General features: G+C 40.8%; 4 protein-coding genes across 7 annotated transcripts; all 4 read left to right on the top strand.

The window, feature by feature from the left end:
* Positions 1–124: 124 nt before the first annotated feature.
* Positions 125–4,369, top strand: smpd5 (sphingomyelin phosphodiesterase 5). 2 transcript variants are annotated; one of them, XM_085802023.1, is made up of 8 exons: positions 125–324; positions 2,289–2,669; positions 2,830–2,905; positions 3,008–3,148; positions 3,273–3,362; positions 3,467–3,530; positions 3,644–3,803; positions 3,973–4,369. In XM_085802023.1, the coding sequence occupies exons 1-8, from the start codon at positions 271–273 to the stop codon at positions 4,081–4,083; spliced, it is 1,077 nt and encodes a 358-aa protein (XP_085658149.1). In that variant the 5' UTR covers positions 125–270; the 3' UTR covers positions 4,084–4,369. The 2 variants fall into 2 exon arrangements, with proteins under 2 accessions (XP_085658149.1, XP_085658148.1); XM_085802022.1 differs by having other exon boundaries at positions 1,483–2,669.
* A 465-nt stretch (positions 4,370–4,834) lies between these two features.
* Positions 4,835–7,265, top strand: malsu1 (mitochondrial assembly of ribosomal large subunit 1). Its single transcript, XM_085802021.1, has 4 exons — positions 4,835–5,237; positions 6,307–6,482; positions 6,575–6,656; positions 7,000–7,265. The coding sequence occupies exons 1-4, from the start codon at positions 4,919–4,921 to the stop codon at positions 7,152–7,154; spliced, it is 732 nt and encodes a 243-aa protein (XP_085658147.1). The 5' UTR covers positions 4,835–4,918; the 3' UTR covers positions 7,155–7,265.
* A 4,605-nt stretch (positions 7,266–11,870) lies between these two features.
* Positions 11,871–12,754, top strand: LOC146972154 (peptide YY-like). The gene is made up of 3 exons (XM_085802020.1): positions 11,871–12,047; positions 12,143–12,232; positions 12,619–12,754. The coding sequence occupies exons 1-3, from the start codon at positions 11,884–11,886 to the stop codon at positions 12,641–12,643; spliced, it is 279 nt and encodes a 92-aa protein (XP_085658146.1). The 5' UTR covers positions 11,871–11,883; the 3' UTR covers positions 12,644–12,754.
* Positions 12,755–13,741: 987 nt separating this feature from the next.
* On the top strand, positions 13,742–24,117 carry pals2a (protein associated with LIN7 2, MAGUK p55 family member a). Of its 3 annotated transcripts, none has more exons than XM_085802074.1 (14): positions 13,897–14,062; positions 15,815–15,899; positions 16,396–16,519; positions 17,304–17,419; positions 18,914–19,066; positions 19,805–19,954; positions 20,203–20,430; positions 21,265–21,396; positions 21,520–21,622; positions 21,756–21,827; positions 21,925–22,086; positions 22,191–22,393; positions 22,476–22,604; positions 22,989–24,117. In XM_085802074.1, the coding sequence occupies exons 3-14, from the start codon at positions 16,489–16,491 to the stop codon at positions 23,163–23,165; spliced, it is 1,656 nt and encodes a 551-aa protein (XP_085658200.1). In that variant the 5' UTR covers positions 13,897–14,062; positions 15,815–15,899; positions 16,396–16,488; the 3' UTR covers positions 23,166–24,117. The 3 variants fall into 3 exon arrangements, with proteins under 3 accessions (XP_085658202.1, XP_085658200.1, XP_085658201.1); XM_085802075.1 differs by having other exon boundaries at positions 13,899–14,062; positions 16,378–16,519; XM_085802076.1 differs by lacking the exon at positions 16,396–16,519 and having other exon boundaries at positions 13,742–14,062.
* The last annotated feature ends 14 nt before the right edge of the window (positions 24,118–24,131 follow it).

Here is a 24,131-nt window from a genome sequence, read left to right as displayed (position 1 = left end):
CAACTGAACAATACCTGCTATCAGTAGTTTCAACAGAGCTAAGGTCGCCGCAGGTATGGAAACATGTTGGACGGGCTCGACTCGACACCATGACAACGCCGTGGGGGCGTGGCTTAATAATGCCAGTATGATAACGCCGAGGAGGATTGCGGGGTGGGCTTGTACTACTACTGATCCGGTTATTTATTATTTCAAGACCAAAAAAACGTTCGGTTTCATTTGAACATGTGACATACAAGAGAACAGATGCAATGAACTGAATATATTAGTATGGTGCTCGTTGCATGTGTTCATCGGACGTGTTGCCCCGGTTTACATACTAAGGTAAGACCGTTGGCACTAACCACGTTAGCAGAGTGTGGTAAGCAGCTAGCTACGCAGCCAACCAGCCGGGCAGTTGACAGCCTTCATGTGTGATGATAAAACAGCGTGTGCATAGACTGTAGAGTAGAGGATGTACAAACCGTGGGAGTTCATTGAACAAGTGCTGCAAATGACAAGTCGACGTGGCACGTTCATTCACACCGACGTTCATATAAAGTCTTTCTTTTTCATTAATGAAAGGGCTAGCTTAGCATACCTGGGCACGGACGTTAGGAGTGCCTGTACCTGGACCTGCACGGTACCTACCTACCTGTATGAGTATCGACCATAGACTGTATAACGTTAGGTATCGACTGGACACACACAGCGATACAGACAAACCTACTTCCCCTGACAACCAAAGCTGATGATAGCCTATCTTGGATGGGGTCTCTTCATCTTAGTGTTTTGATTTTTTCCAACTTCCTGGTTGTGTTGTGTGAATGACTTTATGTGAAGCATAGAGACCATTGACTCAAATGGAGGGGGCACTTGAATGCAACACACTGACAAAAGGGCAAATTAACTCTAAAAAAAGACTTTACGGCGTTATTTGTTACAGTACAAAACTGTATGCTGTATACAGTACAATACTATATACGTCAACACCAAGGTAGTATCCACCTACTTGAATTGATGAACCACAGTCTGTAAATGTATTTAAGTTGCGATATTAGAAGTACAAGATTGAAGCTATTTCAACTTATCTTTATTTTTGACACACCCAGTGACTGGGCATGGTATAATTACTACGTAAATGCACATAAAGGTGTGTTATAGACCCTTTTCATTTTAGTCCTGTGTTACCACAGTGGTTAGCGACACGGTGCAGATGGTGACAGCAGGATTATACACACAGTGTTTTTCTCTTTGCCTCCCTTAAAAGTGATCATGGTGCATTGCATAAGCCCACAGTAAGCCAGACTGATCTTCCCACTGCCTCTTAACTATTGCATTCATGCTAACACAGCTCTAAATTTCCTCATGTTTGTTTCCACAACTGCATGTACAGGCAAGTTAGTGTGAGATAAAAACCAGTTGTTCTGACAATGCTCACTGTGAACGGGTTGCAAGAACGCAGCCAAGTCCTAACCTTTTGATCTCTTCCCCTTGTCTTAGTGCCCAGTGGAGCCTATGAGGGAGAAACCTTCCACAGAACTCGTCTCCTGATCGGTGCTTAGAGAAGGGGCAGAGGCATGGCCCTGCGGGAGTCTCCCTTTCCCAATGACTTTGTTGCAGGCCTCCATGCTGTGGGATGGGCATTCATCTTCCCTTGTTTCTGGTTTCTTGATCGCCTCATTGCTGTGTGGAAGCCCACCACCTTGGAGCAAAAGGAACAGAAATGCTTCCTCTTCGGCCTCAAGGTCTTTTTCGGTACCATTGTCTTCTTCGTTCTTTTTCTCATTGCATCCCCCTTTGCCCTCCTGGGCTTTCTGCTCTGGGCTCCTCTTCAAGCCTGCCGCAGACCATTTTGCTACCACAAAGCAGCACCGTCCTCACCAGAAAAGGAGACACACAAGGGCTTTGAGTTAGAAGGAAAAGCTACGTTTGGTTTTGCCACAGCCAATCTGTGTCTTTTGCCTGATTCCTTGGCTCGCTTTAACAACCTGGGGCACACCCAGCTGAGGGCTGCCACAATTGGTCAGCGCATCGTGCAAGGTGTGTGTCGACCCCACATCCGCATCTTTGTCGACTCCCCCAGCAGCTGTGGTACTCTCAGCCCCTCCAACAGCATACTCCCCACTGCTCACACAGCCACGTATGGGGCAACAGATAGACAGGCCCAGCCCCCAGCAAGTAACGATTCAGACATAGCCCAAGGAAATGTTTCAATCCAGAACTCCAACAGCAGAGTGGTTTGTGTGCCCTGTGATGATACAGAGGAGTCCTCCTCATCAGAGTCACCCTCTCTCAATTCCTACCAGAACGTCAACCAGCCGGGGCGAACAAGTCACCGGAGAGCTCCTCGCCCGTTGTTCTCCCACGGTCTCCGCCGACAGGATGATGACCCCTTGGAGGTGTCGTCACTGTTTCCAGCCAATGTGGATATACTGTGCCTACAGGAGGTGTTTGATAAGAGGGCTGCATGGAAACTCACCCAAACACTAAAACCCATTTTTGGACACATCTTGTATGACATTGGTGTGTATGCCTGCCCACCACCGTGCACATGCTCCTCTTTCAAGTTCATGAACAGTGGTCTGTTCCTCGCCAGTCGGTTCCCATTGCTCGAGGCCCAGTACCACCTTTTTCCCAACGGTATTGGGGAAGATGCTCTGGCTGCTAAGGGCCTACTTTGTGCTAAGGTACCTATCATAATATCATGAATTAAACCACTGTTACTCACCAATGTTATCTTTTTTGATTTGCAGAATTCATAATAGTTTTTCAGCATTGTGTAAAATAGACATAATGTGCAAAGTGTGATACAATGATGATTGTTTTTATATATACATATTTTTTTAGGTGCTAATTGGAAAGAATCAGAAACAGAAGAAATTGGTTGGCTATTTTAACTGCACACACCTCCATGCACCAGAGGGCAAGTGACTTTTTATGATATGAGTTGTGACATGATTAACTTTTATTTAAATGGGGAAACATGTTTATTATTTTGTTTTTGCTTTCTGTGTTTTCTTCTCAGATGATGCTGAAATTCGCTGTGAGCAGTTGACCATGGTGACCACTTGGATTGGTGAATTTCAAACTCTCAACAGACAGCCTGATGAGGAGGTTGTTTTCGATGTGCTCTGTGGTGATTTAAACTTTGACAACTGCTCACCAAGTATGTCTGCATGTCTTATACCGTTCTATTTTTTTGTTAATATTTTTTCCTGAAAGCATCTCCATTGTTTCTCCACACAGTTTTTTATTTAAGTCCTCATAAATGTATGTTTTTATTTATCTAGATGACCGCTTGGAACAGAATCACTGCCTGTTTGATCTATACACAGATCCTTGCAGGGCAGGGCCTGGCATAGAGAAGCCCTGGGTCATTGGTTCGTAATATAACATTAAAGTAGAACATTAAAAGAGAGTAAATTGTGCATATTTAGATTATATGTTGACATTAATAGACTATTACTATGGTTTGCCTCCAAAGGAACTCTACTAGAGCAGCCTCCGTTGTATGAAGATGATATCATTACACCGGAAAACCTTCAAAGGTACACTCACTTTCATTGTCGTCAACACAGCACCATTAACAGAACCTCCCTCTCAGTCACTAAAATGACATGTAGATCAGCTTTGTGTTGTTGTTTTTTTTGTTTCCATGTAGAACTCTGGAAACAGAAGAGCTGAGGAAGAAGTACATCTCTCCTCCTGTTCCTGATCACGGCCGACCATTAGTATACCCTGACCCCGACCAGCCATGGATTGGAAGACGGCTCGACTACATCCTGTACTGCAAAAGCTCCATTTCAAAACACTGCCGAACAGTATGTATCCTCTGTGTGTTTTTTCTTTCAGTTTGCTGTCCTCTCGGATGCGTCTTTCTCATTGAAGTTATGAGTCAGTCAGTACTTATACAACAGTTCTTAAAATACAAGCTTCATGGAAGAAGAAGACACATCACTTTAACTACATGCTCTTTTTCTCTCAATCTAGGAAATCGAAGAGGTGACCTTTATAACGCAACTGGCTGGCCTTGCAGACCATATTCCTGTGGGCTTGAGGCTGAATGTTATCATGGACTCTGACTGTGCTCAAAATGAATGAGGATTGATGTGGGCAAAGCTTCAAGTTCAAACAAAGGGAACAAAATGTACAAAAATGTACATTGCTCTGAATGTGTTATCTCAATGACAGTATCCTGACCAATTAGATTATACCTCAGGTGTAATTAAATTGATTTTTTGACATTTTATAATGTATACACAATGTATACAATTTTATGCAAGTATTGCTCAGGGGCCAGATGTATTGCTTTTGTAAAACAATATATTTTTAAGATTTTTCATTTTGAAATATTTCATACAGAAATAAATGCAAAGAATGAATTTTACATCTTGTATCTCGCTTGCAATTTGTGATCAGTTCAGAAGGTGCATAATTTACCCATCTGATAAACATGAGAGAGTGTAATTTTTACTTCACTATTATTCGGTCACTCACTAGGTACTTTGCAGATTCAGATTTAGATTATAAGATGTAACCAACAAATAAATGATCTTGTATTATTGTACTGTAGAAAATGTTAAGGCAGGACTCTTATTACTACATTGACTGAATCATATTTCAACTGATAAAGAGGTTTATGTTTAACCTCCATAAAGCAGTATCATCAGACCAAGGCAAAGTCTAAATCACAGGGCAATTTACTGTATGTGCCTTGTAAACTGCAGTGCACTGATTTTTAAGGTCAATTACTTCTGTAACCGATAGGGTGTGCTCCTCCTTTTATTTCAGGCAAAGTCCAGAGACCAACAAAGAAGCCGAGCGAGCCAATCAGAAGCCAAGAACTTGGGTTGCTTCCTGTTTTTAGTTTAAACCCTTGACAGACGCGTGCGTTATCCCTTAAGACCAAAACAGATGAGATACACATGTTGATATCATGAGTTTCCTCAACCGTTGTACGAAACTGGTGTCACCGGTGTTTAAAAGAAGCGTTTTACTCGAACAAACCGGTGTTTTCAGAGGCGCCTGTTCGAGTCCCAGAGCTCACTGTCACAGCCCGTGTTCATCACCACGACTGGTTACTCCGAGTTCAGCCTCATGTCAGCGGCGTCCTCGAGGTTTCAGCGGTCACACAGACACAGTAAGGTGTTATTCAGATGTGTGTTGTGAAAGCAGTAGTTCACAGAGAGGTACCGGCCTGTCTCAGGAGGAGTCACACGAGGAGATGGACAGCAGGAGCAGAGCCCCGAGTCAAAGTGAGTAGGTGCTTTGTTGTCACCAATATCAGTCAACAAACGAGACAGTGCCTAGAGCTACGATAAAATAGTTTTCCATTGTTTTCTGCCATTATATAGATAAAGTTATGATGATAATGAAAAAGGTTTTTAGTTAATCACTGAGTGTTTTGCAGCTGCAACTACTGATCATGATTAGCCTACTACTACCATTTCCCCCCCTCCAATTCCTCAGTTAAAGCAGAAGTAAGCGATCCCGGTCGTTTTGGCTAATGCTGCGTTCCAGGCAGGCTTTTGAAACCGTAAATTACAGCTTCAAGTCACAACTTACGACTTTGTAGCGTTCCAGGCAACCCACTCGTGTTTTTCCGACCTGTTTTACCTGTGAAAGTCACTATAACGGCCACTCGTAACTTCCGACCCGTGAACTCGTACCAGTACGTCTTTTTTTACAGTCTATGTACCAGATCGAACTGGTACGACTTCACAGGTCGGAAAAATACGAGTTGCCTTGAACGCACCATAACAGTCCTCGTCCCTACGTCACCACATTCACGCGCATCCCTTGGCTGCACACACAGCCCTGCATGCCGTTCTCTCTCCTCATTGGATAAAAACTGTAGGATACGATAAATGTTTTCTCCTCGGCTCAGAGCAGAGCAGAGGGACTGACAGACCCGTGTTTCAGACCAAACACTCTATGTAAGTGATTGCTGTCGGAAGATATAACTATTTAAGACTTATATTAACACAAATATTCCGCTTACTTATGCTTTAATTGTTAAGAGTTGAAATTCATCAGTCACAATTTCCCAGTAAGAGGCGACTTCTTTAAACTATATTTTTCCCCAACCAACAATAGCATCTTGAAAATATTTAATAGGTCTACCATTATGTTTGTTAAACAAAAGCAGCAGATCCTCAAATTTTATATACTGGTAACTTAAAAAGTTATTTTAAAAAAAAGTGCAGATCAATTCACTAGTATTTCCAGATTAAGGAGTCATGAGAATCAATTCAATGGAAACTGTTGAGCCACATTTATACTTGAATGATGTCAGACAAAATGTTTCCTTCTCTTTTTCTTCAGGATTCCCAGAGACCTTCACTCTAGATGTGCTTGTGTCTCTGCTCCGCCAGGAAAATGCAGTGGACATCTGTGTGATTAAAGTCCCAGACCAGATCAAATATGCAGACTACTTCATCGTTGTCAGTGGTGTGTCATCGCGACATCTCCGTGCGATGGCACTCTATGCTATCAAAGTAGTAAGTAACTAATGCTCTTATACTCTTTGTCATGTTAATAAGTGTAAACTGAGCTTGTTTTTAAAATGTCCATAAATGTGCTTTTCCCACAGTACAAGTTTCTGAAGAAAGACAATGATCCAAATGTGAAGATAGAGGGAAAGGATACAGAGGACTGGATGTGTATCGACTTTGGTAAGCAAAGTCTATAGTGTCCACTTTTATTTAGATACAGTGGCGTTTGTTATGAATGCCACGGGGGTTTGCTGACACATTGACCTCAATTGCTATGAAATAGATTAAATTTAAACTCTAGACAAAAGTCTAGTCTTGTTATGTGGTTTTCAACATTTTGATTCGTTCAATTATCAGGATCATTTTTGGAGTAAATCACCCTCTTTCTCTGCTTTTGTTTGAGACATTGGTCTGTGGTGCGTTGTCATTGTTTTCTACTGCACCTCTCTCTGACCCAATGTGTCGGAGGACAAGGCAGCGGTTTACAAGTTATTGATTCTAGTCTCTGTTTACCTCACCACAGGTAATATGGTCGTTCACTTCATGCTGCCAGAGACCAGAGATGTGTATGAACTAGAGAAACTGTGGACTCTCCGCAACTATGATGAGCAGCTGAGCAGCATACCTGCTGAGAAGCTACCAGAAGACTTCATATATGATGCTGACATGACAAAGTGACAAAACAAGACAAATCATCCATTCTGTTCACAGACTTTACTATTTCACTATAATGTTGGATTTGTCCTTTCCTATCCCTGTGAGTAAATGTACTACACTTTATCGATGGAAAACAGGATTGATATGCAATAGCTCTGTTGTAGGAATTGCTGCCTCATCTATTGTATACACCTATTTTTTCATCATTAATAATACGTTATTTGTATATTGTTTGTTTTTTGAGTCTGCTAAAGAGAAAAATGTTTCAACAAATTATGATCGTTAAAAAATAAATTATTTTAAAACTGTTCTATTTATTTACTTGTATAGTGAATTTTATGCACATTTAGTGGAAAGTGAGTACATACAGTAATTGCTCTGGCAAGTTGAAAGAAAAGCATGTGAATGTGTTAATTATCAAAAGGTGAAGTTTCTGATGTGGTGATTTTATATGACAATGATATAATTAAAGCAGAAGTAAGCGGATTTTTTGTGTTAATATAAGTCTTAAATAGTTATATCTTCCGACGGCAATCACTTACATAGAGTGTTTGGTCCAAAACACAAGCCGAGGAGAAAACTTCTTGTATACTTCCTTGTATCCTACAAGCTTTATCCAATGAGGAGAGAGAACGGCATGAAGGGCTGTGTGTGCAGCCAAGGGATGCGCGTGAATGTGGTGACATAGGGACGAGGACCAATAGATCCATGACGAGGGCGGTGACTGCTAACTCCGTCGGCTGACAAGACGTTACCCAAAACGACTGGATCGCTTAATTATGCTTTAACAAATACAGCTATAGTCTCTATAAACCACATTCAAATGTCTCAAGTGGAGCATGTTATCTATTTGTCTATAAATTAGTGAAAACTACTAGGAGTTGCGCACAGATATATTTTTATTAACTATAAATGTGCCTTTATTTATATAGATACTGTCATTGGGATACAGGGTCTCATTTGTAAGAGAGACCTGTTTTTGAGGTTTGCTCTAGATACAGTGGCATGCAAAAGTTTGGGCACCCCTGTTTAAAATTTCTGTTAATGTGAACAGTTAAGCAAGTGGGAGATGCAATAAACAGGCAACATATATATTTTTTTTAATCTTTTACATTTTCAAAATGACAGAAAAGGAAAAGGGTCTGCAGCAAAGGTTTGTGCACCCTGCATAGTTAGTACTGTACGTAGAACTAACCTCTAAATTTGTAGAAAACAAAAATAATACACTGATATGGCTTAAACTATTGCAAGTTTGCAATGCATCTTTACCTTTACCTTTACCTAAATTTACCTTTTGGAGATCATTTAATCTTCCACTTGCTTAACTGTTCACATTAACAGAAATTTTGAACAGGGGTGCCCAAACGTTTGCATGCCACTGTATCTAGAGCAAACCTCAGAAACAGGTCTCTCTTATAAATGAGACCCTGTGTCCCAATGACACTGTGTGTGAGAACTTCTGCTGCAGTCTGCTTGCAGTCCCCGCAAATAACGTTCAGTCCCAGAGTATTGAAAAGGAACCTCATTAACCTTTGAGCCAAAAAGCACAGTTGCAAAAACACACATAGTACACAGTAAACATCAATTGTAGTTAAAGACACCTTTCCACATAAATGCAGTGGAACCAAAGAATAAACCATTTTACATGAGTATTTTGCTGTCTGCAAAAAATGATGGTTTTAAAAAAAGTGAATAAATGATTGTGTGGGATTATCAAAACCTTTATTCCAGACAAGTGAAAAGATTGTTGCTCCCAAGAAAATGGAAGTTATTGGCCAAGTCGTCATTCGCTCAGCACTTAGGTGGGCCAAAAGTTCAGCCGTGAATTGGTAACACACTGGTAGGTCGGTCAGCACTTGTGTAACTCAAAGAGGCTCTACAGTCCACATTTTTGTTTGATGACAGTGTCAGTTAAATACACTAGTTTTAAAATATACATTTTCTCTTATCCAAATACCTGGAGCATTTTTGTGGGGAATCGGAAACACCCACACACACAACCCTCATAACGTCCTGCGTCCTGGAGTGACCATTCTGTGTCATTGACTTGCTGAAGTCATGCTGGATCAGAACATTAGCTAAATGTAAAAATGTAATGAAGCAGAAGACGCCCACACACAGTCTGGTGTCACCTGGTGTTTGAGCGTTTTTGTGCCTGTTGATAGAAGTGTTTATACCTACTTTGTCCGAAAATGAAGAATGTTACTTTCATTAATGTTCAGCACATGGATGAACAGGCTTGTGAATATCCGTGGCTTCAGATAACAGAAGGTCCAGCAGGAAACCCATCAAAAGTCCACTGAAACGTAACAATGAGGATTTGAAATTGATGGTCATACTTAAATATTTTAGAATTTAACCAAGGGGAGACTGTCAAATGAATATTTTAATAGTATCACTTCCATGTTGTTTACAGATAATGATGAGATATTGTACAAAACTAATTGATGCAACCATTTGCTAAACCTTTTGGACTTGTTATGCCATGTAGGACATGTATGGGTTAATATACTGTATGATGGAGACTGCAGGGCAACAACAGAGAGGTTAGGTAACTTTTGGAAAAAGCAGTAAACAAGCATTTGCCTAAGGTGCACAGGGTGGCACAAAATGGATGGTTTGTTTTTTCTTGTACTAATACCCAGAATGCAGAAAGTGTGGACTAGTGAAGAGGAGAGGATTTATTCATAAAACTCAACCGAGTCTTCCAGCTTTGATCCTCTCTGTGCTATTAGCAGTACAAAACAAGTACAAATGAGTATTTACAGTAGGTACATGTATTTTTCTCTTGGTCCGGATGATGATGATCAGATGTGAAACCCAAGTGGTTCTGTAATTTAATTTAGGAAGCTGTCCCTCACCTTTCAGAAAGGTACTGTGTCAGCTGATACGTTCTCAAATGATTATTCAGAAGTTCACAGTTATTTATCAAGTAAAACACCAATGACACTAAAACTAAACTAAAGACAACTTTTTATTGTTTCAAGCAAGTCGCTCGTGTTTGAAAGAGGAGTTGACTGCTGTAGAGTCATGATATTCTTCACTGGATATCCAATTGATCTCTTATTTGGATTGTGTTTTATAGCTTTGGCTTCCAGGTAATTTGAAACATTCTTGTTGTGACTAATTTGGAATAGATGGAGTATCAGTGGGATAGATAGATTTCATGGTATCAATCAAAATCCTTTTATTTTAAAAGCAAACACTTTTTGCAGGAAAAAATATGACTTTTTTAATACAACATCTGGATATTAAGTGTATAAAACCGAAAGTTTACCAATCTTTTAGTTCCTCGTTTGTTAAGTGCTTTTCCTGCACAGACTGTGCCACTGCCCTGGAACCAGAGTTCTGCTACGACTGACATACGAAACAACAGCTCCAGTCTACTGTCAAATTTCAGAAGTAGAGTGCTCTTCAAAGAAAATGGTTGTCATCAAAGTCATTTTACCATTTAGAGGATGAAAGCCTTCTATCAACTGCAACTGAAATTTTACAGATTTGTTCAATTTGCTGCCCTCTCTTGTATGGTCTGTACTTTGGAGCTTTGCTCAAAATGGTCCAGTTATTGTCTTAAGACAACCATGTGTCAGTCAGCATTAGTTCAAGCAGAGTTGCAGCTCCACTGTTTTGCAGTCAAGTCTATTGGAGACATGATAAGTGAGGTATAACAAAAACAGATTTGCCTTTGATGAAATCTGATGGAGAAAAAAAAGCAAAACAAACAACAACAACAAAAACCCACAGACACTATCATGTGATAACAATGACTGTAGCTACTTTTTATTTCATTTCTAACAATATATATTTCAGAGTATTCATGCATAACTCTGCATATCTCTTTAAAGTCAATCATCATCTTTCCAAACACCCAGGGCATCAGGACATTTTTCAAATGAATGTGAAAACAGCAGACCATCATCAACCACTTCCACTTGCGGATCATTGGTTTTAATGAAACTTGTTATGCTGGTTAGGACTCTTAAGTGGTCTCTCTAAATTAATAAAGGTTTTGACTTCCTGCTTGAACATTTCTTTTTGAACAAATGGGCAAAATATGCTGTGATCAAGTATTCTCTTCTCTATCCTCCAAATAAATGTTGAAAAGACGATAATTCAACTGGCATGAATCAATTCTGTGTGCCTCTGTAAGATGATATGTAATTAAACCTGTTGATCAAGTAAATCTGTTACACACTTAATTTTATATATTAAAATAGTCAACATTTTCACAAATTTAATATTGTAAAAAGAAAAAAAAAGCAGTCCTACAGTATGTTTCATTGCATGTGATTCAGCAGTAAACATAAGGATAAGAATTTTTTTTGATGCCCTACATGTTTAGGCTTTAGTATCTCCATTTATTTCACTGCCTTGCCTTTCAAGGACTACTAACCTACTGAAGAAAAAGAAATTTCTCAGGAGTGCCCTAAAAGTGAAAGAAATGACCCTCCCTCCCCACACGACACACACTATAAAACGGGCGAATGTTGGGAATCTGACAGACGTGTCTTCACCAGGGAGAAAACCGACAACAGCAGTGTCACGTTATAATGTAAGCCAATTTTTTTTGTCACTTTTTTGATTGAAATCTGACTTTTCCTTTTAAAGTCAGTGAGTATTTGCACGGCGTTTGTAGTTTACAAACTTCTAGCTTTGATTTCTGATTTGACACAGTGACCTTACTGGATAATTATAGTTTATTTTGACTAATATTTTTTTTCTGTGATCCAGGACTCGCGCCACTGCTGGGATGCTGCTGGGTATGTTTGCTCTCTGCCTGCTGTCTTGTATTCATTCTGGCATAAATGCATATCCAGCCAAGCCTGCCAATCCCCGGGAAGGTGCACCGCCTGAGGAGCTCGCCAAATATTATTCTGCACTAAGACATTACATCAACCTCATCACAAGACAGAGGTCAGTTCTTGAATTTCCTTAAAATTCGCAGAAATGTTAAAGTCAACATACATGCAAAGGTGTACTGATGTGTTGCTTGTCTATTTTATGCACAGGTATGGGAAAAGAGACACTCCAGATACTGTGTTTTCAGACGTATTGGTGCGGGAGAGCACAGAGAGTATTCCAGGACCTAACTATGTGAGGTAACTGTTTTCAAAACTAGGCTGGCTTGTACACATCCTGTAAAGCTGCTTTCTGCATTAATATCAGCTTAATTTTTTCCCTACTTATTTACATTTTCTGTCATTTTGATGCAATATAAATGTATGATAACCCATGATAAAAATGTAAAGATACTTGAAAAATACTATAATCAATATTATGTAGCCTAGTAAAATTTAATGTAGATTCATTCTTGTGAAGCTGTCAAGCTGATGATGGTCAGTTATTCACACCATGTCAAAGAAGTGTTGGCTATACTTCATAGTGACTTTAAGGTTGTAGTAAGTGGTGGATGTTCCTCTTGTATGTATATAAGTACAAAAGTACAAAACACACTTTTTACTGACTTACTGACCTTATGTTACAGATATGATGGGGTGTCACTGTGGTGATGCTGTTGGAGCTGTCACATCGAGGCTGACTAATTCAAAGCTGGTGCCATGTGTGTTAGGATACTGACATGAATTAAACTTTTGTTGCATGGAATAAACTTTGCATAATGCACCTACTTTCGTCTGTATATATTCTCATCATTTCACTCTGGCTCATAAAGTATCGAGCAGTACTATCTAGCCACTGTTGTATCTCTATTTGCTGTGCAGTGTCTTGTGTTTCCTGAGCAACAGTGCTCTCTACTGGTGCACTGACATCAAAACATTTTGAGAATTTTTAAATTGAGAGAAATACCCTATAATCCATGTCTGCTGCTAATATTCAATTTAGGCAGGAGAAAAAAACAAAAAACAAAAACAAATCATGAATTGTGTAGGCTACACTACAGTGTATAGCATTTACTTGTTATAGCAAACCTACTGCGGTGTACCTACACTCTGCCTGAAAACAGATTAACAGTTTAATCCCATCAAGTGACCTGGATACATCAAAAGCGAATCACGTAACATTGAAAATTTGCCTGACTCCGTTGTGACACCTGGTCCAAGATACTGGTCCAGTAAAACTATGCCAGCTGGCAAAACTGGTTCTCTTTGAAGAGGCTTCATTGCAGCTGAATTACTTGATTTGGTGAATGGGGTAATGCTTCATTTTGTCCTTCTGATGTGTGCTACAAATGAAATTACTTATTGCCCAGATGTGGGAATATTATTGGTGTCATTGACAGCTGCAACATCTACAGCATGTCTTCTTTATGTGGTAAGTGTAGTCAAAAAGTTTAATATTTAAATATCTTCATGCAAACAGTAGCCTATAGCCTCTTATGTTTTGCCATAGCCATGATGAGGACTTTGCTATTACTGGTACTCTCCATTACAGTGAATGGAAAATCATATTCATCAATTCAATTCAATTATTTTTTAATTTAAGCCGATGGGATATGTATTATGAAATTGGCTGTAGTGAGCTGTCAACTCAATATTGCAATGTTATAGGCGACAGTCTACAAACAAAAGGAGCAAAGAGCTTGTTTTTTTGTTTTTTTTAAGTGTGGGGATAATTGATTGGATGGGGAAACAATAATCAGATGCATAAAGGCAGTTTACCTCGACATAGCTTCTAGTCTAGACCTGGTATTCAATATTGGAGTAGTGTTTACAGTAAATTACATGGGTGGGTAGCAGTGCAGGAATTCACCAGGCTAGATATAACTTGTACGGCATTGGATGTCATTAGCAGCACGGCACAATCTGTGTGGACGGGGGGGAACCGAGGGAAGGGACGCAGGGCAAGAAGGCAAGGCAAGCCTCACTGGAAATGCACTAACAAGTTACTACTATTGCGCAAGTGGTCTGCGAAACTTTGAAATGAAGGGAACCACGACAGCGTGACCGGATGATAGCTGCTGATTAAATTAGGTAAAGTATCATTAAATACTTCCCTCCAGACGGGTTAAGCGACTGTCTCATCACGGGACCCCTATGGTTTCTCTCTCGGCTCTCACTACCGGACCAGCCGCGGCTATACCCGCGGTGCTAGCTGGTTTGGAGCCACATGATATTACACTGTTAGCTGCTAACTGGCTAAAGACCGGACTTGTGACCGACTCTACCTTTCTAGTACCACGTTACACGAAAACACGAACAAGTGGAGTTGTTGTTGTTGTTGTTGTTTTTACAGACTCGACTGTTAGTTTGAGGTAACATTATTAGGTGACAGTCTGAAATGTGTCTTACACGTGTTAAGCACACGCTAGTGTTTGAGAAGGAGTCATTAGCATTGCTAACTTGCCCTAACGAGCTATCTAACCCAGCGGCGGCTCACACTAACTTGTAACGGGACAGGCAGCGGCGGATTTACCGATAACGGGACCGTGACGTGTTGTAGCTGCAGTGTAATTGATTTTTAAAACGTCCAGTCGTTGTGTATTAACACTTAAGTGTCTATTCAGCGCTGCTAATTAGCTGCCAGTGGCTAGTGTATTCATATTAGCGGTAGTTCATGTTGGAGGTGCAGCTTCAGCAGCTTAGCAACAAGTGTCACACTCACTGCAGTGCGAGCGTGTTGGTGTTGAAAATACTAGTTTTGGTTGGAAGTTGTTGTAACTTTGTGACTTTTGTTAACGTTAAGTAGGACTCGTTACGGACCTATCCACGAGCACCGAGCCGCTCACCTCCCACTGTGGGCTGGCTGCCCCTCCTCACGTGTCTCTGTAGTACGGGTGGGTGGAGGAGGCGGTGTCCTGCGTGCTCATGGTCCCATCTGAGCCCCATTCAACACCACCGTCTTTAAAGCCCGAGGACTGTGAATGAAGTGGCTCAAACTCTTTATCTTGTATCTTCTTGGAACTTGGTGTCACTTAGTTTGTTGTTGCCTTATAGGTCAGACTTTTAGTTTACATGTACCCTAAGTAATGTCTCGTCGTGCTAGGTTATGTAATGAATCTGATGCCATACATTGATGTTGCCCCAAATATAAAACATTATATGAGAGAGAAACCCTTCTAATGTCCTGTTTTTTGCCTGACCAAAAGTTGAAATAACCAAAAAATATATTGCATTTTAACACCATCACCAGCAAGGCATGGACAGGCTTAGTAACATCTATACACCTGTAACAAAATATGTTTAAAAAAAAAAAATATATATATATATATATATATCAGATTCAGAAATTGCTTTAATATTCCAGCATATAATCTGTTGTATGTTTTATTTTAAAGTCAGCATTATTCCTTTATCGTTAGGAATATTTAGTATATGAAACACCAGTAATTGTTCTCGATGTATTCCAGCATTTTGAAACATACATGTGTATTAGGCTAATTGTCCGCGCGTACAGATGAAATGTCCCATGTAGGTACAGCTTCAGCTTCAGCTTCAGAGCTTTTTAAATCCATAGAGCACTATTAATACCGAGTCACACTGAGTTACACTCTTTAGGAGTTTGATATGACATGGTGCCAATTGCTATGATTGTCTTGTACATTTGGACAACCAGAAAGTCTGCGCCCTGAACAGGAAATTCCTGGCCAATGAAGGCCCCCCTGGGGTAGAGAGGAGCTTACGTACCAGCGTGTGGTGATTTTATCAGGACCCAAGAGGCCTTTGGCTGTCTGGGACAATTCAATACTAAGTAATGTGATTTGTTTCCCTCCCCTTTCTCTTTAGCCCGGAGGAACCAGATGAGTGTTTTGTAGAAAACGTGTGGCTCCGTGTCGGAGTGCTGCACTGATGATTTGAACATAGCTCGTAGGTGAGTTTATGCCATTCATGGTCTTCCTTTTGGCTCGATCTGATCATCTGTCTGTTTGCTGTCTTTGTTGACATTAACTACAATGCTTCATTTATGATGTTTATACAGTTTAATGTGTGGTGGTCTGTACTTGTTTGTCCACCTACCTATGAGGCAGTGGCAGATCTGTTTTTGCCTCACTCTGTTGGGACACTGTGTTTGTACAGTCCCAGGGGCCTCCCTGTGTGTGGTTGGCACAACCTTTAGCCTGACAGATGGGAGACCCATTTTCATTCAATAGCTTTCTTTGTCATCCCCTTAATTCATAAATGCTCATTGCTCACTGTATTAACATGTGCAGAAACAGTGAGACATTTTTTCTGTGCTATTTCTCATGCATCATAATTCCCATGAGCTCTACAGAAATACATATTGGCAAATGTCTCTCTTTTGACATGGCTTGTGGGGATTTTAGTGAACGTTATACTGACTTAAGCAGGTTTCCTACCTTCTGCAGCACTCCAGTTGCACTGGTTTCTATAAGCGGGCAGTTGGGTGGCTTTTGACCGTGCTAGAGAGTTTCAACGTCCTGAGCTGAGGAATAATAATCATGACTGTGGCCAATGCAAAGTCTGGCTCAGGTAAGCTGTCACAGACAAAGTTCTTTTGCACAGGACTGTTATAATGCTGTGTGCAAATCTTTTTTTATAGTTGACATTCGATTAACATTTGAAGAAATGGTGCGTATTGCCCAGAGATAGTTGTGTGGGTGTGTTTGCTGCTGCCTCTGAATATTCACATTTGTCCCCTACGTGAAATAAAGCAGAATCACATATTACAAAACAGACAAATGTTGTACTAGTTTGTTTTATAGTGGCTATTCATTTTTAAGGATATCCTGTCAGACCTTAATTTTTTTGTCTACTTAAGTACAAACTGTCTGACAAAAACTGATGAAGACAAATGGCTTGCTTATTGCTCTCAGGGTGTATGACAAATCCTATTTTAATGGACAGATAAGTACTGGAAATTATAAAATGATGCATTAATTTTGTTGTGTCAAATTGAATGGTTAATAATAGCTAGTTTGGCATTAGTGTCTTGCTACGTGCTTTCAGTCCCTACAAGGCAGACCTATTAGTAGAATAATTCCTTTGTGACTCATGGAAATGAGGGACGTTCTCAGTGAATTGGCCCATTGACTGACAGTCCACTTATTGTTCTTGCCTTATAAGCTCTTATTATAGTCACACTGTTTTGTTGTTTTTTTCCATCTGTCTTTTCATTGGCTCAGAATTTTAATTATTACTGGCAATAAGCTTTGTGTGTCACAGACATTTTTGCCTGTATTCACAAAGCAGCGTCGTTGGAATTTATTTTTTAAAATTTAGACCAATTTTGACGTGCACTCTTTTTCCTCTTCAGTAATGCAGCAGGTACTAGACAACCTTAAAGACCTGCCATCAGGAGGAGCCAAAGATATTGACCTCATCTTCCTCAAAGGCATCATGGAGAGTCCCATCGTCCGCTCCCTTGCCAAGGTAACACCCTGCAGCTACACACAGATATGCATGCATGCATACACAGAGCGGTAATCTCATTAGCTGGTCATCAAGCTCTAGCTATAGTAGAGAGGAGGAGCAAATGTAGTAAGTGTCACGTGTCCCTCCAGAGGATGGTTAACTCTTCCTGACAGTTGGACCAAATGGAGCTCACCAACCTATTTTTAATCCTGAAGCAAAATTTGCAATGCTTTTTGAGCAAGGATGTGTATCTGTAAACAAACAGTGTCTTGTAATGTTATACCTTGTGACATGAACTAATCTTGCTTGCTGTGTGCCCACTTTTCCGGTGTCAAGGTTAAATTACACGCAGGAAATATCTCACATTTAGGGCGCAGTGTAACGCTTCCCATCATTAGAAGAACAAACAAGCATCAAATGTACTATGAGCATGGTCGCACAGTACAACTCCTGTAGTTATTGAACAATTGAACGGAAGCATAACATTCAAAAGTTTTTTTTTTTTTGTTAAAATAGACAGCAAATTTATCTTTTAACCTCAGTTAAAGTGTTAAAATTTTGTCATGCTAAAAGAAGATGAGAGCATGACGAACGAATGGCTTACATAACAGGAAAAAAATCTCAATGCAGATTGAGGTCATCAGGTTCAACTACTGCATCTATAAATAGAATGATTTCTATAGAAAACCTGTCACAAAGGCAAGCTCTTGTCCTAATTTCTAGCAAACATAGCCACGCTCTCCTTAGATACTAGAAAATTGTCCTGGTAGATGGAACCACATGTCATTTCTGTTAAGGTCATGTGAATGTTTAACTGTTCATTTCCTTTTTCTGCCTCTGTATCTCAGTGATAGTTTGATGAAGAATATTGCCGTTTTGATGGCATCTCACTGTGACTTGATGTGTGTGAGCACAAGAGAAACGTTTGAGACAATATAGTGTTTTATCAGAGGAAATGGAACAATATGCCATTGTATGTAATAACTCTGAGATGCACAATTAGCAACACAGAACAGATGTATGTAATTACTGCTCTCATCTGTCTACCCAGTTGTAGTGATACCAATTAGGGCTTTTTGGTTAAACTAGTTCAAAGAAGAGTTCATTTTCTTATTTCTTTGCCTTGCTTTTTTGTTCATGTGTAGGTGGGTCAATTTAGCTTGTGATAGAGATATTTTTCATATTTTCAATGTCCAAACAATAATCAAAATGTAATAAATTGCAGTCGCTGGGATGGTAGCTGTCTTAAGAAAAGGAAATACAGTATATTTGAAGGGAATAGACTGAATGGACAAAAATCCTGTGAATAGAGTTTGTGAAAGGCTCAGCACCAGAGCTGTTTTACTAAAACAAAACAAAAAATACTAAGCCAAAAATGCAGATGTGGTTGTTCTGATCCCTGAAAACCATGACATTCTGCAACATTTCTTTCCTCCAATTGGTAAAAGAAAAAAAAATCCCTTTTTATTGGCACAAATATCTTTCAACAGAGTTCTTGTGTTTTCTGTGTAGGCTCATGAGCGTCTTGAGGAAGTGAAGTTACAAGCTGTGCAGGACAATAATGTTCAGCTGGTCACAGACATCCTGGATTCCCTCAACAACCTGCCAGAAAAAGATGCTGTCGCTGCAGAGCTTGCCAAAATCCTTCAGGAGCCTCACTTTAAGGTATCTTAGGCCTCGTTCCTCTGGTGCACAATTGTTGCTGGGTTCAAATGGAGATGAATAGACCGGAGATTTATAGGATGAATGGTCGAGCTTGTGTTTTGTGTGTGTGTGGGAATGGGATGTTTGAGCTTTTTACTCCAACCATTGCCTAATTTTCTCTGAAGTGCCTGTTAAACAGCTCTTTTTCTTTGTCGCCCTTTATATTCTCGACCACTTGCTAGCTGCAGCATGGGAGGGTGGGGGTGTATTTCCTCGGGCCAATAGCAGGCTGAGTTATGTGAGTAAAGTGAGGGGGAGAAGGCCGTGTCACCTTCTCTTTCAGTAAATCCTCACATTTGCTGATGCAGTTAGTGGTTTCTGACTAATGCTAACTCCATGTTGAGGCTGCAAGGGGTAAGAAAAAATATGGTTCATCTTCTTTATTTAATAGTTAATCCTGTCAATGCAGGCATGGGAGTGTCTTTTTAGAAAGGGTTGTGTCAAAGGAATGTGTACAGCCAAGTGATTGATGCTTTTATGTTTTGATGTTTTAGTGTTAAATGCCTGTTACAGTGCCTGCCACTGTAGCTTTGTGTATTCTGGTAGAAGCTACCACATAGTAGCACATGGGAGCTGTGATTGCTGTCTTTTTTTTTCAGAAAAAGATGTTGAAAATGTACTTGAAGCTACAGAGATTGTGAGCTAGATGTATTTTTCATTTCTCTCTCTCTCTCTCTTCCTCCAATCTTTCTGTCTCAGTCTTTGATAGAGGCTCATGACAAAGTGGCTGCAAAGTGCTATGAAATGCCCCACGCTGCAGTGAACAGCGATGCTGTGATGACCAGCTCACTCATGCCAGCTGATGCTGTCAGGATGATTGGCATCCAGAAGAAAGCTGGGGAGCCCCTGGTAAGTCTTCCAGGCATGTACACCGACCACAACTCGAGGTAACATGAACTACTCCTGTAAAGCTGTGAAGCACTTAACACCTCCTCTTTTATTGACCATCAGTGAGAACAGTGAGACAGTTTCATGTAATCTCTCAAGACGAGCGAGTCCTTTTACTGCAGCTACACTGACCAACCCATGAAATTGGCCTCCGTAGTGATTTCTGAAGTGCGGACGTATGAAACTGAATGAGTGCTACTCTCTTTCAGGGGGTGACGTTCCGTGTGGAGCAAGGAGAAATGGTGATCGCACGGATCCTGCACGGCAGCTCCATTGACAGGCAGGGCATGCTGCACACCGGGGACATAATCCGCGAGGTGAACGGTCGCGAGGTCGGCAGCAACCCCCATGAACTCCAGGAGCTGCTGAGGGACTGCAGTGGGAGCATCACACTCAAAGTCCTGCCAAGCTACAAAGACACACCGGCACCGCCACAGGTGAGGAAGGGAGGGAGATGCTGCAAATTATGTTTCCTGTTTTAGCATCTCAAAATATGTTTTTCTTTTTCTTTACATCTGCTCATGTAACATTTTTTGAAATCACAGCTGTAATTGCATAGGAATACAGCAGCAGTGATGGGTATGTGGTGGTGCACTGGAGGCTGGTCGGGGGTTATACTGTACCTGTCAGGGATTGGGCGAGGGCTGCCTGACCTGGCCGATCTTAGAATGCCAGGCTTCTGAAAATGGAGCCCGCTGAGGGTCTATTAATATCACTCCACACTATCTGGGACATACAGCACACTATTCACTGGAGCCCCCCCCCTCTCTCCTCTTCTTCTTACTGTAACAGGCACACACAGCAGCTGATACTGAGGAGCAGTATGTGGGGTTATGTCAGACACTGACCTTTGTGCCTGGGAGGATCGGATGACCTCATTCTACTGTTTACTTATGTATTTGTTGGGTTTCACTCATGGTTGAAGATTTAACTTGTGAATTATGCCACCAAAGCGGAAAAAAAACATGCTTGTGATAAATCTATCAGCGACCCTGAAAAATTAAAATCTTCCTGACTGCTCTGTCTGATCTGATCTTTAATAGTTGCAAGGAAAAATGTTCAAAACAGAGGAAGCACAACCAACTTCCTAGTAACTACTTAATTTTTTTAAGTGTATAGCAAAAACAAAAGTGGGCATGCACTCAACAGTTTTAAATAAGAGGTATATCATTAGTTTATTCTATAGCCATGTTACTGGCTCTAAGATGTGTCGTTGTGTTTGCTCTTGGTGTGACTGAACTCTCTGATTTCTTGTTCACACCCAACTGTAGGTTTATCTGAAGCCTCACTTCAACTACAACCCGAGCACAGACAACCTGATCCCTTGTAAAGAGGCTGGTCTGGCCTTCTCCAAGGGAGAGATTCTCCATGTAGTAAACAAGGAGGACCCCAACTGGTGGCAGGTGAGCAGGCATACATCGCTCTGTGGTGGTGAACAACAGCGCTACTTTGACCATAGCGGCATGGCTGGTTGGGAGCTGTATATGAGGTATTATCGTCTCTCAACTATTCTGATTTCCATTCAGGCACGCAAAGTTGTCGGTGGAGCCACTGGCCTCATCCCCAGTCAGTTCCTGGAGGAGAAGAGGAAAGCTTTTGTGAGAAGAGACTGGGACATTTCTGGTAGTGGTCAGTACAAATTGTGCTCTGTCCTTCACACCATGATAACCAATTACTCTTATTTGTTTTATCGTGATAGTCAAACATCTCTTGGCTTTAGCACCACCTTGTGGTGACCTGACACTCTCTGTTTGTGGCTCAGGGATGCTCTGTGGAACTCGAACTGCAAAGAAAAAGAAGAAAAAGATGATGTACCTCACTGCCAAGAACGCTGGTGGGTGTCACTGCTTGTTATCCTTTGTACATACAAGAGATTTTGACAGTGTCGAGTAATGCAGAACTAATTCAGCCCCTTGTCTTGCTTTGAACAGAGTTTGACCGTTTTGAGCTGCAGATCTATGAGGAGGTAGCAAAGATGCCACCGTTCCAGAGGAAAACACTTGTTTTGATTGGAGCCCAGGGAGTTGGCCGACGCAGCCTGAAGAACAGACTTATTGTCTTGAATCCTCTGAGATATGGAACCACTGTACCCTGTGAGTGTGTGAGACAGACAGCCGAGGCAGTTCAATTGTCTTTACTCGGACTAGATTTCCTGCCAGGGCGCATGTCACACCTTTCCCCCCCTTTTCACCTTCAGTCACGTCACGGCATCCCCGAGAAGAGGAGAAAGATGGACAGAACTACTGTTTTGTAACAAGGGAAGAGATGGAGAAGGACATCAAGGAGAGCCGGTACCTGGAGCACGGCGAGTACGACGGCAACCTTTATGGCACCAAGATCGATTCGATCCATGAAGTGGTGGCTATGGGTCGCACCTGCATCCTGGACGTCAACCCTCAGGTTAATTTCAGGCACGCACACTCAGTGTGTAGATTTTTTTCCCCCCTCAAGCTTTGGTTGTGACAATCTGTTTTTTGTTCAGGCTCTGAAAGTGTTGAAGACTGCTGAGTTTATACCATTCGTGGTGTTTATTGCTGCTCCTGAGCTGGACACACTAAGATCTATGCACAAAGCTGTAGTAGATGCTGGACTTACTACCAAACTACTCACAGTAAGTTTTGTGTGGATTTAAAGGGGAACTATGCAGGATTTGTAAATGAACTATGCTACATTTTTACCTTAATTAAACAGCTTTGGAGTAACCCGTAATCTCTTGTTTATGAAAGATTAACATAAACAACATAAATATACACGTTGTAACATCGCATATGATATATAATGTTATCTGTCGCTCTATTGATTGATTTCTCAAAGGCTTTGTTGTAAACAAATGCACATGGCCCGGAGGAGGGTTAGCAAAACAGCGGAAAAGCGACTGGACTTGCATAGTTCCTCTTTAAGCTTCTCTAAATACATATTGGTTATAATGGGAGTTGCTTTTAAGTGGTTGATACCTCCATTATTGTAATGATCTGAATCTCTCTCTGTGTACTAGGAGAACGATTTGAAGAAGACTGTGGACGAGAGCGCAAGGATCCGCCGGGCGTACAGCCACTACTTTGATCTGACTATTGTCAATGACAATCTGGACAAGGCCTTTGACAAGCTGCAGGAGGCGGTGGAGCGATTATTCGTAGAGCCACAGTGGGTTCCAGTCAGCTGGGTCTACTGATGTTTGACCCCCGCTGGATGGATGGAGCTGTTCAGAGCTGCTGGGCCTGGGATGAATGGGGACACAACCCTGTACTGCACACAAACAAAACGTTTTGGACATCAGCCCTGTGTGAATTTGGGTCTTGCACAAAGCTGCATCAGAGTCACCTTGATCTGAATTGCCAGATTCCTTAAGAGCACACTATGCAACTGACAACACACAGGAAGTGTACTTATTGGCAAAAAAAATATTTTTTAAACTAAGCTTTCTATTGAAATGGATCATAAGAGATTACTGGCCTGTGTGTCAGGATGTTTTAAAAAACAAAAGCAGCTTTTGCCATGTCCTGTCATTTTAATTTTACATCTGTATGTAAGATAGGTAACGTGTATTTATTCTACAAAAACAAGGAGGGCTTGCTCATTGAAAAGGACAATACCTCAGTGTCACAGTTTACAGTGCTTCTGCCTCCAGTACGTCATCTCATTTGTCACTAAGAACCTGTCGTCATTCACGTAGAGTAGTGTCATTTTTTGAGACCTTATGAAGGTTACGTCTAGGCCCTGGCGTCTTTGCAGTTTAACCTTAATAAAAGGAACATGTCATGCCAGTCACTGTTTGATGTTGTACAGGAAGAAGAGTAATACTGTAGTGTTTACCATTATCTCTCTTTCACTCAAGCACAACAAACATTAATTATGTTGATTGATTGTCAGACATTTGGATCATGTATGTGTTATGGACTGTTAGACCAGTTGACACGGTGCTGTTTGTTTGTCTGGAAGAAAGAAAAAAAAAAAAAACTTTCCACAGCAGGGTACTGCATCTCAGTGAACCATCCCTTTTGATGTGATATTACTAAAAAAAACTTAACTGTTTTAAATAAAGTTCATATTTACTTACAAAAGGTATATTTTACAAGATTTCAGATGTATTTTCAGATGTAAAATAAATAACTGGTGTTTTCTAATGATCTGCTTTGGT

The sequence above is a fragment of the Trachurus japonicus genome, chromosome 16 (assembly GCF_045865225.1).
Source record: "Trachurus japonicus isolate A0001 chromosome 16, Traja_1.0".
NCBI classification, from domain to species: Eukaryota; Metazoa; Chordata; class Actinopteri; order Carangiformes; family Carangidae; genus Trachurus; species Trachurus japonicus.
Note: the sequence above shows the minus strand (reverse complement) of the source record. Positions and strands in the feature narration are given on the sequence as shown.

Bases quoted from the DNA above. Each gene is read 5' to 3' on its own strand.
- smpd5 (XM_085802022.1), top strand. From the start codon at position 1,560: ATGGCCCTGCGGGAGTCTCCCTTTCCCAATGACTTTGTTGCAGGCCTC. The intron at 3,363-3,466 runs GTTCGTAATATA...TTGCCTCCAAAG, and splicing joins AGAGAAGCCCTGGGTCATTG to GAACTCTACTAGAGCAGCCT. The intron at 3,804-3,972 runs GTATGTATCCTC...CTCTCAATCTAG, and splicing joins TTTCAAAACACTGCCGAACA to GAAATCGAAGAGGTGACCTT.
- malsu1 (XM_085802021.1), top strand. From the start codon at position 4,919: ATGAGTTTCCTCAACCGTTGTACGAAACTGGTGTCACCGGTGTTTAAA. The intron at 5,238-6,306 runs GTGAGTAGGTGC...CTTTTTCTTCAG, and splicing joins GAGCAGAGCCCCGAGTCAAA to GATTCCCAGAGACCTTCACT. The intron at 6,483-6,574 runs GTAAGTAACTAA...CTTTTCCCACAG, and splicing joins CACTCTATGCTATCAAAGTA to TACAAGTTTCTGAAGAAAGA.
- pals2a (XM_085802074.1), top strand. From the start codon at position 16,489: ATGACTGTGGCCAATGCAAAGTCTGGCTCAG. The intron at 19,955-20,202 runs GTAAGTCTTCCA...ACTCTCTTTCAG, and splicing joins AGAAAGCTGGGGAGCCCCTG to GGGGTGACGTTCCGTGTGGA. The intron at 20,431-21,264 runs GTGAGGAAGGGA...ACCCAACTGTAG, and splicing joins ACACACCGGCACCGCCACAG to GTTTATCTGAAGCCTCACTT.
- LOC146972154 (XM_085802020.1), top strand. From the start codon at position 11,884: ATGCTGCTGGGTATGTTTGCTCTCTGCCTGCTGTCTTGTATTCATTCT. The intron at 12,048-12,142 runs GTCAGTTCTTGA...TTTTATGCACAG, and splicing joins AACCTCATCACAAGACAGAG to GTATGGGAAAAGAGACACTC. The intron at 12,233-12,618 runs GTAACTGTTTTC...CTTATGTTACAG, and splicing joins CCAGGACCTAACTATGTGAG to ATATGATGGGGTGTCACTGT.